The sequence below is a fragment of the Sphaerodactylus townsendi genome, linkage group LG10 (assembly GCF_021028975.2).
Source record: "Sphaerodactylus townsendi isolate TG3544 linkage group LG10, MPM_Stown_v2.3, whole genome shotgun sequence".
In the NCBI taxonomy this organism is placed as follows: Eukaryota; Metazoa; Chordata; class Lepidosauria; order Squamata; family Sphaerodactylidae; genus Sphaerodactylus; species Sphaerodactylus townsendi.
This window is the reverse complement of record NC_059434.1, coordinates 57,516,478-57,534,361: the sequence shown is the minus strand read 5'-3', so window position 1 is coordinate 57,534,361 and position 17,884 is coordinate 57,516,478. Positions and strand designations below refer to the sequence as shown.

Here is a 17,884-nt window from a genome sequence, read left to right as displayed (position 1 = left end):
TTCAGTGCTGTTTATTAGCAAACTTTTAAATTTTTTTGCTTCATTTGTACCTACCTCCCCCCCACCCGACCAGGGTACCTAAAGAAGCTTACATCGTTGTCCCCTCTTCCACTTTTTCACAGCTCTTGAGGTTGGTTAGGCTTAGTGTGACTGTCCCAAGATATTCAGGAAACTTCCCTGCACAAGTTGGGATTCGAACCTAGGTCTTCTAGATTCTAGTCTTGACATTTTTAACCACTACACCACACTACACCATACTAACAATAATAATAATACCGAAATCTATTAAAAGTATTTGTTTCTAGCGTTATTTCTTTCCATCCTTCCTTTGTTTAAAATGCACTTGTTATATCATGAAGGAAAATGAGAGAAGAAAAACTGTCAGATACTAGTATTTACAAAATCTTGCAGTTCCCCCCAAGCTATATAATTCTGTGGAGGTCATTTTTATGAACTTTAATACTGGGTTGATAGAAAGGAAATTAAGTAATATCTGTAAATATTCTCTGTCATGATATTTCTTTTCTCTTTCCATTAAAAATATTACCTCAGGAAACCAACTCAGACTAACAAAATAAACAGTCTATTCACTTTGAATTAAACTACCAAATATCTCTTGTGCCCTGATTTGGATTATCATTTTCAATTAAAAAGAATGGTTCCAGTTTATTGGTAAGGCGAATTGTCCAAATGCATTTTACTGCGAATTTCTAATCTTGAAACACTTGATTCTGTCACAGGGAAACTGTGTGACTCCACTGTCAATTACTGCGAATGCAACCCTTGTTTCAATGGAGGATCCTGTCAAAATGGAGTGGAGGGCTACGACTGTCATTGCCCATTTGGTAAGTGGAAATAAATATTCGATTTGTATGTTGCCCTTCCCCTTGCAGGCTCAGGACTTCCAACATTTTATACATACAATCATAAAACCATAAAAATATAAACCAATTAAAATTCCAGATGGCAAATAAGATCAATTTAACATTAAAATGCCACATTTAATAACCCAGCTTAGATGATTCAATTGTAGCTGCACCAATCATACGTCTGGTGGAGCAGTTCTGTCTCACAGACTTTGCCAAATTAGGGTTGGTCAGTACTAAAAAAATTCGTTGAAATTCGGATTTGGGTATTTTGGGGCATAGCCGATTCGGATATGCCCAAAAATTCGGGTAAATCCAAAAAATTCGGGTCCGTTTTATTATTTTTTTGAATTTTTGGTGTTTTTACACGTTGTGGCCTGCAGGGGACGCAATTTTAAAGCTAGTGGCACTAAACTTTCAGGATATCATCTGGAGACTGTCCTGATGATTCTCCCCAAGTTTGGTGCGGTTTGGTTTGGGGGGGCAAAGTTATTGACCCTCAAAAGGGGTGCCCCATCCCCCATTGTTTCCAATGGAAGCTAACAGGAGATGGGGGCAACACTTTTGAAGGTCCATAACTTTGGACCCCCAGAACCAAACTTCACCAAACTTGGGGAGTATCATAGGGGCAGTACTTGTATGATACCCTGAAATTTTGGTGACAGTAGCTCTAAAAGTGCACCCCTCACAGTCACCCAAAGAAATTTCCCCAGATTCTGTGCTCTGTAGTGGCTGGCTGGCTGGCTCCATTGCAGCCAATGGGAAATTTCTGTGGGAGGGCTGTGGAGTGCACATTTCTCATGGTAAACCCACAAAACTTTCAAAGTGTCTTCAGGAGAGTCTCTTTATGACACCATCCAGGTTTGGTGACCGTTGCTTCAAGGGGTTCAATGTTATGGGTAGGGTCCATCTCCCACTGCCCCCATAGGCAAAGTTCCTCAAACCTGGATGGTGTCATTCAGAGACTCTCCTGAAGATACCCTGAATGTTTTGTGACTGTACCTTGATAAATGTGCACCCCACAGCCCTCCACCAGAAATTCCCCATTGACAGCAATGCAGAAGTCACTGCAGAAAAAAGAATATTGGGCAAATTTTTGGGGTGCCTGCAGGGGCACATTTTTAGACATATCAGCACCAAAATATCACGGTATCACCAGGAGACTGTCCTGATGACACCCCCCAAGCTTGGTGCAGTTTGGTTTAGGGGTGCCAAAGTTATGGACCCTCAAAATGGTAGCCACCATCTCCTTAGCTCCCATTGGAAACAATGGGGGATAGGGGGCCCCCTTTGAGGGTCCATAACTTTGGTCCCCCTGAACCAAACTGCACCAAACTTGGGGGGTGTCATCAGGACAGTCTCCTGATGATACGCTGAAATTCGGGGCCACTAGCTTTAAAAATTCTGGTTTTCATGTTTCACCGCTCCTGCACATGAAGCCTGCTGGAGTGAGTGAGCGGTGAAACACGCAAACCAGCATTTTTAAAGCTAGTGACACCAAACTTTCAGGGTATCATCATGAGACTATCCTGATGATATCCCCACAGTTTGGTGCAGTTTGGTTCAGGGGAGCCAAAGTTATGGACTCTCAAAGGTGTAGCCCCCAACCCCTATCAGCTCCCATTGGAAACAATGTGGGATAGTTGCACCCCTTTTGAGGGGCCATACCTGAACCAAACTGCACCAAACTTGGTGGGCAACATCAGGACAGTCACCTGATGATACCCTGGTAATTTGGTGCCGATACATCTCAAAATGCGTCCCCTGCAGGCACCCCCAGAAATTTGCCCAAGATTCTTTGTTCTGCAGTGACTTAGCTGTATTGCTGTCAATGAGGAATTTCTGGTAGAGGGCTGTGAGGTGCACATTTCTGAAGGTATGGTCACAAAACTTTCAGGGTATCTTCAGGAGAGTCTCTGGATGACACCATCCAGGTTTGGGGAATTTTGCTTCAGGGGGTTTAATTCTATGGGATCCCAAAAGGGTAGGGCCCATCTCCCACTGCCCCCTGAAGTAAAGTTCCCCAAACCTAGATTGGGTCATCCAGAGACTCTCCTGAAGATACCCTGAAAGTTTTGTGGGTTTACCATGAAAAATGTGCACTCCACAGCCCTCTATCAGAAATTCCCTATTGACAGCAATGCAGCTAAGTCACTGCAGAACAAAGAGTCTTGTGCAAATTTCTGGGGGTGCCTGCAGGGGGTGCATTTGTAGGTGTATCGGTACCAATATTTCAGTGTATCATCAGGAGACTGTCCTGATGATGCCCTCCAAGTTTGGTGCAGTTTGGTTCAGGGGGGCCAAAGTTATGGACCCTCAAAAGGGTAGCCTCATCTCCTTAGTTCCCATTGGAAAGAATGGGGGATAGGGACACCCCTTTTGGTGGTCCATAACTTTGGCCCCCCCTAGACCAAACTGCACCAAACTTGGAGGGTATCATCAGGACAGTCTCCTGATGATACCCTGAAATTTTGGTGCCGATATGTTTAAAAATGCGCCCCCTGCAGGCTGAAATGTGAAAAAACACCAAAAAATAAAAACGCAATTCGGCTGGTGATCCAAATCCCATGGATTCGGATCTGTTAGGATTCAGACAGCTCAGATTCGACCCCTGCTCGTCCGAATCCGTCCGAATCAGTGCAGATTCGGTAAAAATCCAGAACCCTATGCCAAATACATCAGATCCCACAGAACCAGGGTCTTACTAAATGAAAACACCTAGCCCTGGTTGAGGGCAGCCAAACCTTTTTTGGGCAGGGACCACCAGGATGTTGTTACTCATTGATTGCAACGTCCATCAGGGTAAATCCTGGAAGAGGAGGTACCATTATTTATTTATGTATTTATTTATTTTAAAAGAAGAAGGGTTTGGATTTATACCCCACTTTTCTCAACCATAAGGAATCTCAAAATGGCTTACAAACTCTGTCCCTTCCCTTCTCCATAACAGAAACCTTGTGAGTTGGTTGTGGCTGAGAGAGTTCTGAGAGAATTTTGACTGTCCCAAGTTAACCCAGCAGACTTCATGTCTGGGAGTGAGGAATCAAATCTAGTTCTCCAGATTAGAATCTACCACTCTTACCACTACACCAGACTGGCTTTCTTTTTACAAAATGTATACCCTGTTGTTCTCCTCTCAGGGGCACTAAGGCTGCTAACAAATTAAAAACATACACAATAGGTCACACCTTAAAACCATTAAAAGACCACATCATTAAAACAATTTAGACCATAGATAAAATACATATGAAGACATAAAACATCCTGTTTATATTGCTTTAACCTGAGCTTTAGCAGACTCAACTCCTGTAACAAGTAGGTGGAGGAACAAACAGTGCTGAACAACTTACTTTCCCCATTGCAAGATTTCTTGCTTCCAAAATATGTTTTCCTCCATTTTCCACAGTGAACATTCTGCTTTGGACAAAATAGCTTTAAAGAAGGTTCAATGTAAAGATAGCTGAGTCAATGAAGGAACTGAGACTACTGGCAGGGATCAGGGGAGGTAACCTTATCCCATCCTCAAATCCATCCTCTAATCTCAATCGTCCATCCTATTAATATAAGGTTGAAACGCCCAGTTGGGAAATTCCTGGAGATTTCAGGGGAGAGGTTTTGAGCTTGAGGAGGTAGAGTTTGGGAAGAGAGTTCAGTAAGGAATATCATAGAGTCCACTCTCCCAAGCAGCCATTTTCTGCAGGCAAACTGACCTCTGTAGTATGGAAGGCTTCATCTGGAAGTTGGCAACGCTATTCAAATGGTAGATCCCACTTTTCCTCAGGCCTGGTCTACACAACAGAAAGAGGTAGCAGAATTCTGAACTGGCAGCATGAACTGTACCACTTCAGATAGGAGGTGGGGAGAGTCAAATTTTCAGTACTTCCATATTGAAAAGTTACCTACAATTTTAAAAAAGTGTACATCAAGGAGAAAAGTTCTATTCTAGCATTTCATTTTACAGGGAATTATTGATGTAGGGAACCTGTGAAAGATCCAATCTTTCCTCTGCAGTGGTTCCATTAATTCTACCATCTTGTCATTCTGCCATCTCCTTACCACTTAATTCCATTACATGTCTAGATGAATCATCAGATTTTAAATATAAGTGCTATTCTTTCCTTTTTGCTTCTAAATTCAAATCACTTTTTTCCCTGTCCTAATATCAGATTTTATTCTTCTCCTTTTAATCCCAGATCTAAATTCACTCAGTTCCCATATCCCAATACCACTTTCTGCTTTTTTCCTAAGCCAAATCCAACTCCCTCTGTTCCTTATCCCAAATCCCACTCTCTCACAGACTGGTCCAATTATTTCTCCTCTCTACAGCCCCCAATATAGTTTTCTTTCTTGGTTACATTCTACTTCTCCATTCAGAAATTAGTGAGTCTGTTAAATGTCTTATAAACTTAAAATTTTTACAAGCAGTTCAAAAGTTTCATAAAAGATTTCCTATTTGAAACAAAATACGAATACGGACAATGTAAAGGGTCCATAAGTTTTAAGCCAGTGCATACTAAGGGAAAATACCACAGGCACTCTGTGAAATACCTTATATGTTGACTTGAGATCTAAGGAATAATAGATGTTGAACTGCTAGATCAAAGGAACAAGTGGTTTCTTCTTGTCTCCCATTTTTCCATATTATTTGACATAGTAAGCAATGTTGAAAGCAAAAGCATTTTGGTTTAATTCTGAAATAACAAACCTCCTTTTTAAAACACGGGAAACAGAAGCAGTATTTAGAGACTAATACAATAGGAGAGTGAAAGAATGCATTGACTGATATTCTGTAAATTATGGAAGGTGAATTCTATGGCATTGTGCTCCCCTGAGGTGCCTACTTGTCCCAGGCTCCATCCCCAAATCTCTAGGAGTTTCCACACCTATTGCTGGCAACTGTATCCTCCAGCCCCACCACTGGCCGTGGGGTTTGACCAGTTAACAACTACCCATATTTAAACTGTTTGTGCAGAACGTGCAATTGTGCCATTAGGGGACTGCCGAATGATTGAGTGTCAGCTGTATATTCAGATTTTTATTTGAACTTGTAGTGATCAAAGGTGAGGGCAGCAGAACCATTTTAGTCCCATTTTCCACACTTTCACTGAACATGGATATGTGAAAAGCACTTTAAAGTAGGGCATGCAGAGTATGAATGTACATGTAGATCACAGATCACAACCATACAATGCTATCTAAATGTGATTATGTATTTCTTAAGATAGCAAAAGCATTTTTTAATTCTGAAATACCCAAATAACTTACTATTTGGCACAGTCTGAATGAAAATGTCTTATTAATATTTAAATCCAATTAAAATATTGCTAGGCAGAGCAATGTTTGCTTTAGAATGCATATGCCAAATGAGGTTTTTTTAATTTGTTCCTGGTGCATATTTGTCCTCCTGAGAACTATAACAATGAAATAAATTTTAAATATTTTATATCTTATTGGAAGAAGTTAAATTACATTGATGAACCCTTATTAGAACAAGTGGATCACAACTTCACTGAACCATGTTTAGTATCTTTATTTTTGATGTACTCTTCAATAAATGAAATACATTTCAAAGGTAAAGGTAAATAAAATACATTTCAAAGAAGACTGTATTACTGCTATGTGCATTTTTAAACAGAGTATGCTTTTTATTTGTATGCTTTTTATGTGTATAGGTGTTTTTGGAAAACACTGTGAAGTAAATAGCTATGGATTTGAAGAACTGTCTTATATGGAATTTCCCAGTATGGATCCAAACAACAATTATATTTATATAAAGTTTGCAACTATCAAAAGTAATGCTCTTATGTTGTATAACTATGACAACCAAACTGGAGATAAAGCAGAATTCTTGGCCCTGGAAATAACAGAAGAAAGGTTGAGATTCTCATACAACCTTGGCAGTGGCACATACAAACTCACCACAACAAAGAAAGTGTCTGATGGGCAATTTCACACTGTTATAGCCCGGAGGGCTGGAATGGTAAGTGTTCTTCAACTTAAAATTAATTAAATAAAGCTCATTTCATTCCAGCCCCCGTTGTTTCAAATAAACACCAAATGCATGTGGTAAAAAAGCAGAATTGTAGCGGTTACATCAAATATTATCCTAAAGCATATAAACGTTTGAAATGAATGTTGTTTTTTAAAAAAGGATAAATGGTCTAATTAATTGGTAAAAACTATGGTAGGAATAATTAGCAAAGACTAATTAAAAGTCCAGTATAACGCTTGGGACAATGAAAGAATATATTGACATGGAAGACTGTATTATTGCTATGTGCATTTTTAAACAGATATTCTTCTGCTGCAGTTTTATATTCTTATCTCTCCCTCCCCCACTTTTTCATATCCCTTAATACAATGAATATTCCAAATACAGTTTTAAACGAACCCCCCCCCCAACTTCCCCGCACAGGCGAATTGCACCGGTGCATCACACACACACACAAACAGCCCATCCCCTTGGTGCTACGCCACTGTCCAAGGGTATGTACATGTCCCTTTGGAACCAAGGCAGTTTATGTTTTGCTCTGATCTCCAGTCCTGTTTCATATAAAGTAGCCATGTCTCTTGTGTAATTTTTATTTATATTACATTACAATAATAGTTAATGGAAAGCATGTCTCTTGTGTAATTTTTATTTACATTACAATAATAGTTAATGGAAAGCATTGTTAATTTTGTCAACGTAAACATCTCCTAAATTGGTTTTAGAGTTGCATTAAGAATATTAACTGTGAAGTGTCATAAAGTGGCATGTTGAGAGACCAGAAATCACAAACTCTGGTGTTTAAGCCAGTGAAGGCATAAAATGGGAAACCAGATGTGAGTAATGGCCAGTTTCACACCTGATGCTGGATTGATTTGGGATCTGCATGGATATTATATGTTTTTTGATTTATCTGTACTTTAGTCAAGCAAGTAAAGTGGGAGTGTGATGGACATTTTTTTTACAACACACTATATGGGGAGAAAACAGGAAGAAAAATTACTGCCATTTTCAGCACTATCCATATATCTCTAATACTGTATAGTTCCACCCTAAGATGTTTATGTATTCCCAGTACAATCTCAGTACAAATTCATATACAAATCCCTTTAACAGTAACTACAACAGTGAGGGCAACATTTATTTGTTTATTGAAAATATTAATACACCCACCTTTCTCCTCAACATCTATCATGCAGCTACCATAGTCTATATTTTTAATATTTGTATCATCTCTGTGTGAGCTGTAAACCATCTTTATCTAAAATATGTCTGTTGTATAAATAAAATAACCCTAGTGTCAAAAGTGTATATTGTGGCTCCACCAGTTTTAAAATCCATCGTTTCCTACAGGAATGTAAGAAACTGGTAAAATCATTAACTTGTCAGATTTGAGATATGACAAGGTAGAACTAAGAAGTAACAGCAGCAAATTAACTGCTGAAGTATCAAGTATTACCTTTTGAATATCTTTAGGAATTGAATGCTATGAAATTGGATCTCAGTAAATTACAATTTCAAAACTTTTCCTAAAGTTAATATTTGTCTTTAAGAATGCATAGCAATATTTATCTTGCCATTTAAAAAAGACTTTATCAAAAAGAATTCCTCTTCTTGTTGAAGGAAGCTGACAAGTTTTGTTCTCCCCTCTATTTGGGAATTTCCCTTACCAACTTAACTGTTGCTAGCTATCTCCACATTTTAATTGAGGCCAGATGGCGCAGAGTCTTGACCCTGGCCAGAGGTAATGTGTTACCCTCTGCTCTTAGACAGGGGAGGGGCTTGGGAATTCCCCATCATGAAAGAACGTGTTCCTGTTCAACTGTGTGTAAAGAGTTGGTTCTTCATGTTCTGTTGTATTGCCCCCTTTACATCAGGTCTAGGAGCAAATATTTAGAACCCTTACTGATGGGTCTTGAGGAGCATGCCGATAACCAAAAGATTATATTCCTTTTGAATGGGGATTGTCAGGAGATTGTGACGCCGGTAGCAAAAATTTTATGTTTTGTCATCGATGCTGCAATTGTGTTATTATGCCAATGAAGGTTAATTGGTTCAATATAAATGGATATAGATTAATTGTAAGGAATTGGCTGATAGAAAGTCTGTTTTTATACAGCATATATATTGGGTGCTTAGACATGGAATGTTCCTATTTAACAAAAACATGAATAATATATATACCAGAGCACAGCCTGGCATTTTAACACTCTATAAATGCATCTTGTCCCACCATAAAATGCAAATTGTAGACTCCTGTAGTCTCAATTTGCCTTGGGACCATGTCAGACAGGAAGAAGGGGTTTAACCCTTCAGTCTCCATTAGGTTTTAGTATTTAAAACCTACTTTCCTGTTTTGTTGTTAACCATTTTACAGGTGAAAAGACTTGTCTCCCACAATTCACATTTTATGGAAGGATCAAGATGTATCATCTCCACCTTGTCTGTTTGGAATCTTGAAGTGTCAGACACGTAGTGCAGGGTACTTAGGTTGATTTCACATGGTTCAAATATCCTAGGTTGAACAAGGGAAATATCCCAGTTTGGCCAAGAAATCACATGGTTCCTAGTGTTGAAGCAGGTTTGTCCTGCAATATTTTTCAAAAACCACCAAAACCGGAATCTTTTTCCAAAATCCTGCATTGAACCAACTTCTGTGGGAACACCACAGGAGCAAAACCAATTTATTTTTCCTGCCCTGCTGCCTGATCTTCCTGCCCTGCCTGACATCATGTCAGTTTCATTTCTGCTGAGCTGCCAATCAGAGTGGCTGCCTGCCCTTTCCAAAACATTCCCCAAGCTAGTTTTCTGCTCTTTGACAGCTCTTCCAGGAGCCAAGCAACTGAGTCCATGGAGGAAAGCACAAGTGCTCGCCTCATTCCGAGCCTCAGCCCAGAAAGCCCAGTTCTGCAGCTCCAGGCTCACATTACTAACGGGATCCTAGGGGTGGGGGGCAGGAAGCTCTTCTGGGAGCCAGGCAAGCAAGACCATGTGGGAAAGCATGAGCACTCTCCCCGTTCCTGCTTATTTTTACCAAGCCCTGATTGCCTAGCTGAGCCGCAGCCCAGAAAGCCCAGCCCTGCAACTCTGGGCTCACGTTCCCAATGGGGCCTGGAGCAGAAAGGCAGGGGAGTCCCTGCCTGGCAGGATGCTCTCAAGCACCCTGTGACAGCCCCAAAGACCAGTCAAATGTTATTTGGTATATTTTATTTATTTATTATATCATGGGGGGGGGTGAGTGTCTCATGTGGTGGTGGCTGGGACATAGTGCTCTGCCCAGTATTGGTCAATTTTTTTTACTTTGTATAGAACAATGTGTTTGCCATGTTGCTGACTGCACCAGGTCCTTTCCAAAGGGGGGTGTCTTGGTTGGTTTTCCCACAGTCGCTGTGGATTGGCCAATCAGCAGTGCTGCCTTTGCGGGTGAAAGAGCCAATCAGCACACAGGGGATGTTCAAGTATATGTGGCTGAATTTTGTAAAAACAAAAAAAGCCAGGCTCATGCAAAAGAAATCGGAATATTTCCTCCTGGTCTTAACTTGATTCCTTCATAGAAAGGGCACCCATGCGAAGGGAGAAACCGGGATAAAATAGACACGGATTTTAGAATACTGACTGTAACATTGTATTATTATGCTGTGCAGAATCGACCTTAGATACTGTATCCCATATTCTGGGATAACATATTCTGGGAAAGGCAGACTGATATTGATAGCATGGTATCCTGTACTGTCAGTTCATTTGTAGGACTGAGAGTACTGTGAATGTGCTATGAGTCTTGCTGGTATATTAAGTTTCTATTCCCCATACATTTTAGTGACTACCTAAGTGCTAATGCCCTCAAATTTCTCTCAGTATCTTTTTTTTAACATCTGAGAATGTCTTTTACATCACCTAACTGTAATCCTGAATAAGATATTCACACTATAAATATAAGCTGGTTTCATTTCCCTTGCTTTTCCGGTCTTCCAAATGCCTTTTGGGGGTGGGGATTGAAGACAAAAGTGTAGTTAAAAATAATTATTACCGCAATACAAAAGTTACTGCCAGTATTGAAAGATGATGGTAAGAGTTTACATCTGGGTTTTCTTTCTTAATGCATTTAAAAAATGAAATCCAAAACCACAAAAGTTAGTTTCAACTCTCCCAGTTTGCACATTTAGTAATAAATCAAACCAATAATTATTATGGGCCTTATGATGAAGGCCTAAGGTGCTAATCCACTCATGATGTAATTTTTGCAGGCTGCCTCCTTGACTGTGGATTCCTGCTCAGAAGAACCGGAACCAGGCTATTGCACTGTTAGCAATGTTGCTGTCTCTAGTGATTGGTAAATAACATTTTATTTTGTTCATTGTCTCTGTGTTAAGGGCCATTAAGTCACTTCCAACTTATGGCAAACCAATGAATTAATGACCTGTCAGAGGTGTAATGCTTGCTGTGGCAGTCATTGTGAGATACTGTGCCTTGGTTCACCTAGGAAATATATTCTTCGGAGATCTGCATAGTAGAGATGGAGTCAGAGTCCTTCATTGCCAACTTAATGTTGTAATAGCAGCAGCCACAATGGTAACTGGTGGCTAAGGGTGGGAGGGTAAATTTGGGACTTATACTATCTCCCATGAATTGAAGGTATACATTATGAGTTTCACCAGCTTCTATATCTGAACCCAGGAAGTTTGAGCTTGGCAAGCATAACTATTGAGCTAAATGACCCAAAATGGTAGGGCTTTTTTTTCTTTTGGTATTCTTTGGGTGCTGACGACAGACTTGCATTGCCTTGCCTACTCTCCATCTGCACATCTGCTTTTTATCATGGTTATGAATATTTACACATTGAATGTGAAATAATCACCTACTGTTTTTTAGTTGGCCACCCTGCTCTTATTCTTCTGTTTATAAAACTAAAGACAAAAAAAATGTTAATTTCATTCCCAGGCACGCTTCAAGGGGGTAAAGTTCTAGCATTGACTGATGAGCACTATTTATACTGTACTACTATGGCTGTACATGAAAAACTATGTGATGTGATGTTTAATACCTTCCAACTTATGACAACCATGTGCATTTAACCCTGTGTATTCGTATGTTGGAGCACACCAATAGTTTGCTGTAACCTTTCTGCTTAGTCTTTGACCATAATAAACTTGTATGTGTGAAACCAGCCATACCTTTCCATGATCCACACAGTAAACAGCTTTGCTGAAATCTGATTTTCTTCTGAAATTTTGTGTATGCTCAAGTAGCCAATGTAATTTTGCAATATGATTTCTAGTGCCTCTTCCTTTTCTGAGTCCAGCTTGAACATCTGCCATATGTTGTTATGTATGTGATAACACTCTTTGTTGTAAAATTTTGAACATTTTCTCATGTGATAAATTAATGTGATAGTCTCATAGTTGCTTTTTGGGGGAATTAGAACACAAATTGAGCATTTCCAGTCTGTGGACCATTGTTTTGTTTTCATATTTTGGCATTTTTCTATGATGTTGATGGACCCTATTTCTGTGGCTTAAAATACTATTGTTAACCCATCTACTCCTTGTGATTTGTTTCTGCTAATTGCTTTCAGTGCAGCTTTCACTTCACTTTATAAAAGTTCAGGTTCTTTTCTGAAAGATTCTTCTTTGAAGAAATCACAGAATTGGAAGAGACCATACAGGCCATCTAGTATAACCCCCTGCTCAATGCAGGATTAGCTTAAAGCACCCATGACAAGTGTTTGTTTACCCACTGCTTGAAGACTGCCAGGATGGGTGAGTTTACCACCTTTCTAGGCAACCAGTTCCACTGCTGAACTACACTGCTGTAAAAAAAAAAATTCCTAGTATCCAGTTGGTACCTTACCCATAATTTAAACCCATTATTACAAGTCCTAGCCTCTGCTGCCAACAGGAGCAACTCTCTACCCTCCTGTAAGTGACAGCCTTTTAAATACATAAAGAGAACAATAATTTCCATTCCTTGACTTCCTCTTTTTTAGATTGAGCATTTCCAAGTCCCTCAGCCTTTCATTGAAGGGCTTGGTCTCTCGGCCCTGATCATCCTCTGTACCTGCTCAGTTCTGTCCTCATCCTTTTTGAAGTAAGGCCTCCAGAACTGTCATAGGATTCCAGGTGTGGCCTAACAAATGCAGTATACAGTGAAAGTATGACATCTTGTAATTTGAATGTTATGCCTCTGTTAATACATCCCAAGGAATGCCCATTAGTCTTTTTTGCCGCTGCATCACGCTGACTGCTCATATGTAACTTACAGTCCACCTACACCCCAGGATCTTGTTCACACACACTGCTGCCCAGAAGTGTATCCCCAGCCAGTATGTTTCTCACCTTTGTTGCCCATCTGTCATCCTTCTTGATTAATGCTATATTCTTTTGCATTCTCTTTGCAACATAAACCAGTTTTCCCCTGTAACTGCCAATGCTGAACATATCAAGCTCTCATATTTTAATCAACCACAATTACATTTAATTTTAAAAAATATTATAATTCACTCACTAGCATTCAGATGCACATTTTTATCTTAGAACAAAGGAAAATATATTTTCAGAGATAGATATTTTATATAATATGAATAATAATCAGTATCAAGGTTAACCAACCAGAAGCCTGGAGGCCAGATGTGGTCTACAAATCAAACTTGTCTCTCCTTCGTGTCCTCTATCAAACTTTAATGAAAGTGTGGTAAAATTTTCACAATTGCTGTAATTTGCATTGTAAGTATCAGATGTAGAGAGATAAACTACAAGAAACCAAGAATTATATACTTTGTTTATTCAACTACCTCCATACTGTCTAGTTCAGGGGTAGGGAACCTGCGGCTCTCCAGATGTTCAGGAACTACAATTCCCATCAGCCTCTGTCAGCATGGCCAATTGGCCATGCTGGTAGGGGCTGATGGGAATTGTAGTTCCTGAACATCTGGAGAGCCGCAGGTTCCCTACCCCTGGTCTAGTTCAACACCAGGTCCATATGCCATTACAATATGTGTTTTCCTGCCATGGTTAGCAGAAGCCAGTGGTTGAATAGGGTTATGAAAACATCCTGAAGAATAGAATATACTCTTAAAATATATATGTAACCAAAAATTATACAGCAGAAATGGAAGATGATAGACAGGGGATCTCAGTCTCTGGCAACTTCCTCTGTGTGGTATTCTGGCTATTAGACACTCTTGGGGAAAAAGTTGCATTTCTCAGTCTTCCTATGAGTGTTGCAGTTGGCACAGTTCAGGGTGTCAGGCAGAGATGTACAGACACTGCCTTTCCATTTTTCCTTTCTCCTTCTCTTGATGACCACTGCTATTAAGGCCCCTAAAAGGGGAAAGGGAAGTATTACCACCAGAGAAAAAGCTGATGTAATGTGATTTAGATGGAAAGTAGATTTGGAAGGTGATAGGATGAAGGAATGGAGGGATCATTGTGGCAGGTTATCAGTAGTTTCACATTTTGTAGAATAACAAGATTTTTTTCTCAAGAGTTCTCCAGTGTTGCTAATAAGTTGATCTTTCATGTTTTGAGCCAGGGGAAGTTTTCCCATTGATAGTCATAAACTGGTCTATTTACTTAAATGTTCCCAGCATAGGTACACATAGTACGCCTTCGATGAATGATATAATTGACCTCTATGGAATCTGCCTGATCCTGGTTGTCATGTTTAAAGATCAGGTTACAACTCATTCTGTGTTACTTTTTGATTAAATTACTTTTGAAGCTATACTGTGTGTGGATCAGTCAGAACAATCAAACTGAGTAACAAAGTAAGGTATTTACTGGTGTTTACTTCATTTTAGAATAAACTATTGTATTACATGTAGTCATCATAAACAATTGTTCTCTAATGGTTTTAATAAAGTTAAAACTGTAGCCAAGTGCATTAAAAAGAAAATGGAGTTTTCCCATGCTTCCCTCTCAAAACTAATTTAAACTTTCAAAAGGCTTTTTCTGAGTAATATCTGCATATGACATCCTCAACAAATTAGTTTTCTGTAAGTAGTCTTCAAGCCACTGATGTGATCATTAATGCTTTAATTATTATAATTATTTATTGGTAGTGTGGCTGAGCTTTGGCTATTGTCAGTACTCTATTTTGTCAGTACTTATTTTTTTTTATTCCCTTCCCCAGGACTTTAGATGTACAACCAAACAGAGTTACCATTGGAGGTGTCAGATCCATAGAGCCAGTACTTCAAAGGAAGGGGCAAGTGGAAAGTCTTGATTTTGTCGGTTGCATAATGGAGTTTGCAGTCAATGGACGTCCCTTAGAACCCAGCCAAGCTTTGGCAGCTGAAGGCATCTTAGATCAGTATGTCATTTATAAATGTATTTATTTACACAATTCTGATATTAGCCAGGTAGCAACCTGAGAGAGGGACTTCTCAGCCATGACACCAAAACTATGAAACTCTCTCCACAGGAAGATTTATCTGCCTTCTTCTGTTGCCATCTTCCACTAGTGGGTAAAGACATTTATATTTGGCTTTCCCTCAATGATTCCTCCTTCCTAACTAATGCTTTAATTGATTTTTAAATATTTTGTGTGTATTTTAATTTTTTAAAATTGTTTTAATGAAGTGTGTGTGTGTTTTTGGGGTAGAGGTTGATTTTAAAAGGTGATTTTATTATGAATGTTTTAAATTGTTAGCTGGCTTATAAGCCCTTGTAAGTGTGGAAAGGTGAGATCCAAATCTTGTTAAACAAACAAATCAGCAGAATAAAAAGGGAATCAGCAAATTTAGATGATTTACATAATTAAGTCATAAATGTTTTTACAGAAACCAAAATGACTGTTGTACATAAATCTCTGTTTCAGCAAGTGAGCTGTCCATGAAAAGTTTCATCATGCTAATTTTCTTGCTGGAGTTGTAATTCTGCCACTAACTGCATACTCATATCCAAAACACAAATTGTGGGTACAATATACAGTGTGAATAGCAGCTCCTATGTCCATCTGAATTACAATACACATATGGAAATGTATGTTCCAGTATTGTGTCTGGTTTAATATGTACTATTGTACATGGCTTTATAGCATTAGAGTTTAACACTTCAGTTCTGTAACCAGTTCTTTTGTAACTAGTTCTTCAGTTCTGTAACTAGTTGTCATTCACCACAATGAAGTCAACATGTATTCACATGTGTAAAACTAATACAAAGACTATGCTGAACTATTTTCCTCTTATACCAGTTTCTAGTATTCTGAAGACAAGCAAAATTCCTTCTACAATTCCAAATCCTATTCCAGCTGATTTGATTCAGTACATTTAATGCCCTTTTTACAGTCCCAGGGTCTGTTATCTTTTCCCTTGTACCTGGTTTCCCCCTGTGAATGTCATTTCAAAATGATTGATTAGCCAAACCTGTTATTTCTTCCATCCTACTGTTTGAACCTAGAGTTGGAATAAGAGAACGTCTAGAATGATTATCTCATCCCTTCTTTCACAGTTTCAACTTCTAACATAAGGTTTCCTAAAGCTCTGTAGTGCAGAGATCAACATCAATTATATTTTCATAGACAGACAACTGCTGGAATTTCACCAGTGAAATGTAGAAGTGTCTGTAATTTGTGTGTCTCTTGCCTACCAGAATTCCTGCTTTAATATCTTGGACAGTTTCAGAGCACAAAGTGGTTTCAGGCTTCCTTTCAGATTTGCTTAACAGAAAATATTTTTTTTAAAAAATCATTCTGCTCTTAATTTAATGTATAGTCCAAGTTATTCTACTCTTGTTACTTGCTATATTATGTATTCAGACTGTATGCAGTGTAGTTATGCAGAAATGCAGAGGCATATTGGGGGGAAATGGCGCCCGGAGATAAATGGGGGCGGGGCTCCTGGAGCCTGGCAGCCAGCAGCCCAGCTTCTGCCTTCCCCTCTGGGGAGAGCAGAAGAGACTGCCATCCTCCAAGAGGTGCTTTTATAAGCACTGAGGCCGAGGGTAGGACTAAGGGGTGTGTGGCCATGCCCACCCCACCAAGGGGTGTGACCATGTCTCCAAGCCCCACCCCCGGCCTCAGTGCTTATAAAAGCACTTATCGGAGGATGGCAGTCTCTTCTGCTCTCCCCAGAGGGGAAGGCAGATGCTGGGTGGCCGGCTGCCAGGCTTCCAGGAGCCCAGGGGAGGGGGGCGCGGCATCCTTGGGTGTCCTTGGTTCCATCCATGTCGATAATGATGTGGGTGGGGCAAAGGGAGCCCAAAGACAATGAAGCAGCAGGACTTCCTTCTCCCTCATCATCTTCGCGGCAGACCTAGTCATGTGGGGAACCAATTTTGCACCTCCATGCGACCAGATTAGTTGTGCCCGGGGACAAGGCGCAAAGGATGATCACTCAATGTTTCTTCATTTCTACTTGAGGATTGGGGTGGGGGGAGAATGGTGAGGTGAAGAACTTTGCCGGACAGCACCACAATTTTTTATATCCAAAGGAAAAGGGAAGCAGGAGTGAGCAGTATTGAAGAAGAAAATTAACTGATGTACTGTGGTGGGCATACAGTGTGTAAATCTCCTGTCTCTTTTATAATGACTGGATTATTTATTTTGTTAAAATGTTCTACCCTCCTTTCTCTTTCCAAATAAAACATAAAGGAAACTGACAAAATACTATAGAATTAAATTCCTATTTAACATAATAAGAATGAAGAGTGAAAGGGGACAGAAGAAACAAAAGCGGAACTGTGTATATAGCACAGTCTGTCCTCAATATTCAAGTACATATTTGTTCATAAGATGTCAGCTCTGCTGAGGATAGGATGAAATTTTATGATGCTGTGGTCAGAAATTAGACGATAAAAATGCAAGAAGCTAGGTAACAGGTAAATTGTGAAATTGCAGCTCAAGTTGAGGAATAGTCAGCCTCCCATAAAACTGAGATTTCCAGAAGAACTAATTTGAACAACAGGAAACATGCCTCCTGGATTAACATTTAAAGGGTCATATCTCGTGGTAAAAAAAACCCCAATCCAAATTAGTTTTGGTGTTGCTTGAAATTTCTGCTCTTACAAGTGCTACCATTCTGCTTATTGAGCAC

General features: G+C 39.6%; 1 protein-coding gene across 2 annotated transcripts in view; it reads left to right on the top strand.

Annotated features, from left to right (window-relative positions):
* Nucleotides 1-17,884, top strand: part of FAT4 (FAT atypical cadherin 4) — a 156,829-nt gene that overhangs the window by 122,461 nt on the left and 16,484 nt on the right. For both annotated transcript variants that reach the window (XM_048508826.1, XM_048508825.1), the window contains exons 10-13: nt 741-845; nt 6,539-6,846; nt 11,100-11,185; nt 14,983-15,162. In XM_048508826.1, the coding sequence (XP_048364783.1) occupies nt 741-845; nt 6,539-6,846; nt 11,100-11,185; nt 14,983-15,162 (679 nt within the window). The remainder of the gene's footprint in view (nt 1-740; nt 846-6,538; nt 6,847-11,099; nt 11,186-14,982; nt 15,163-17,884) is intronic.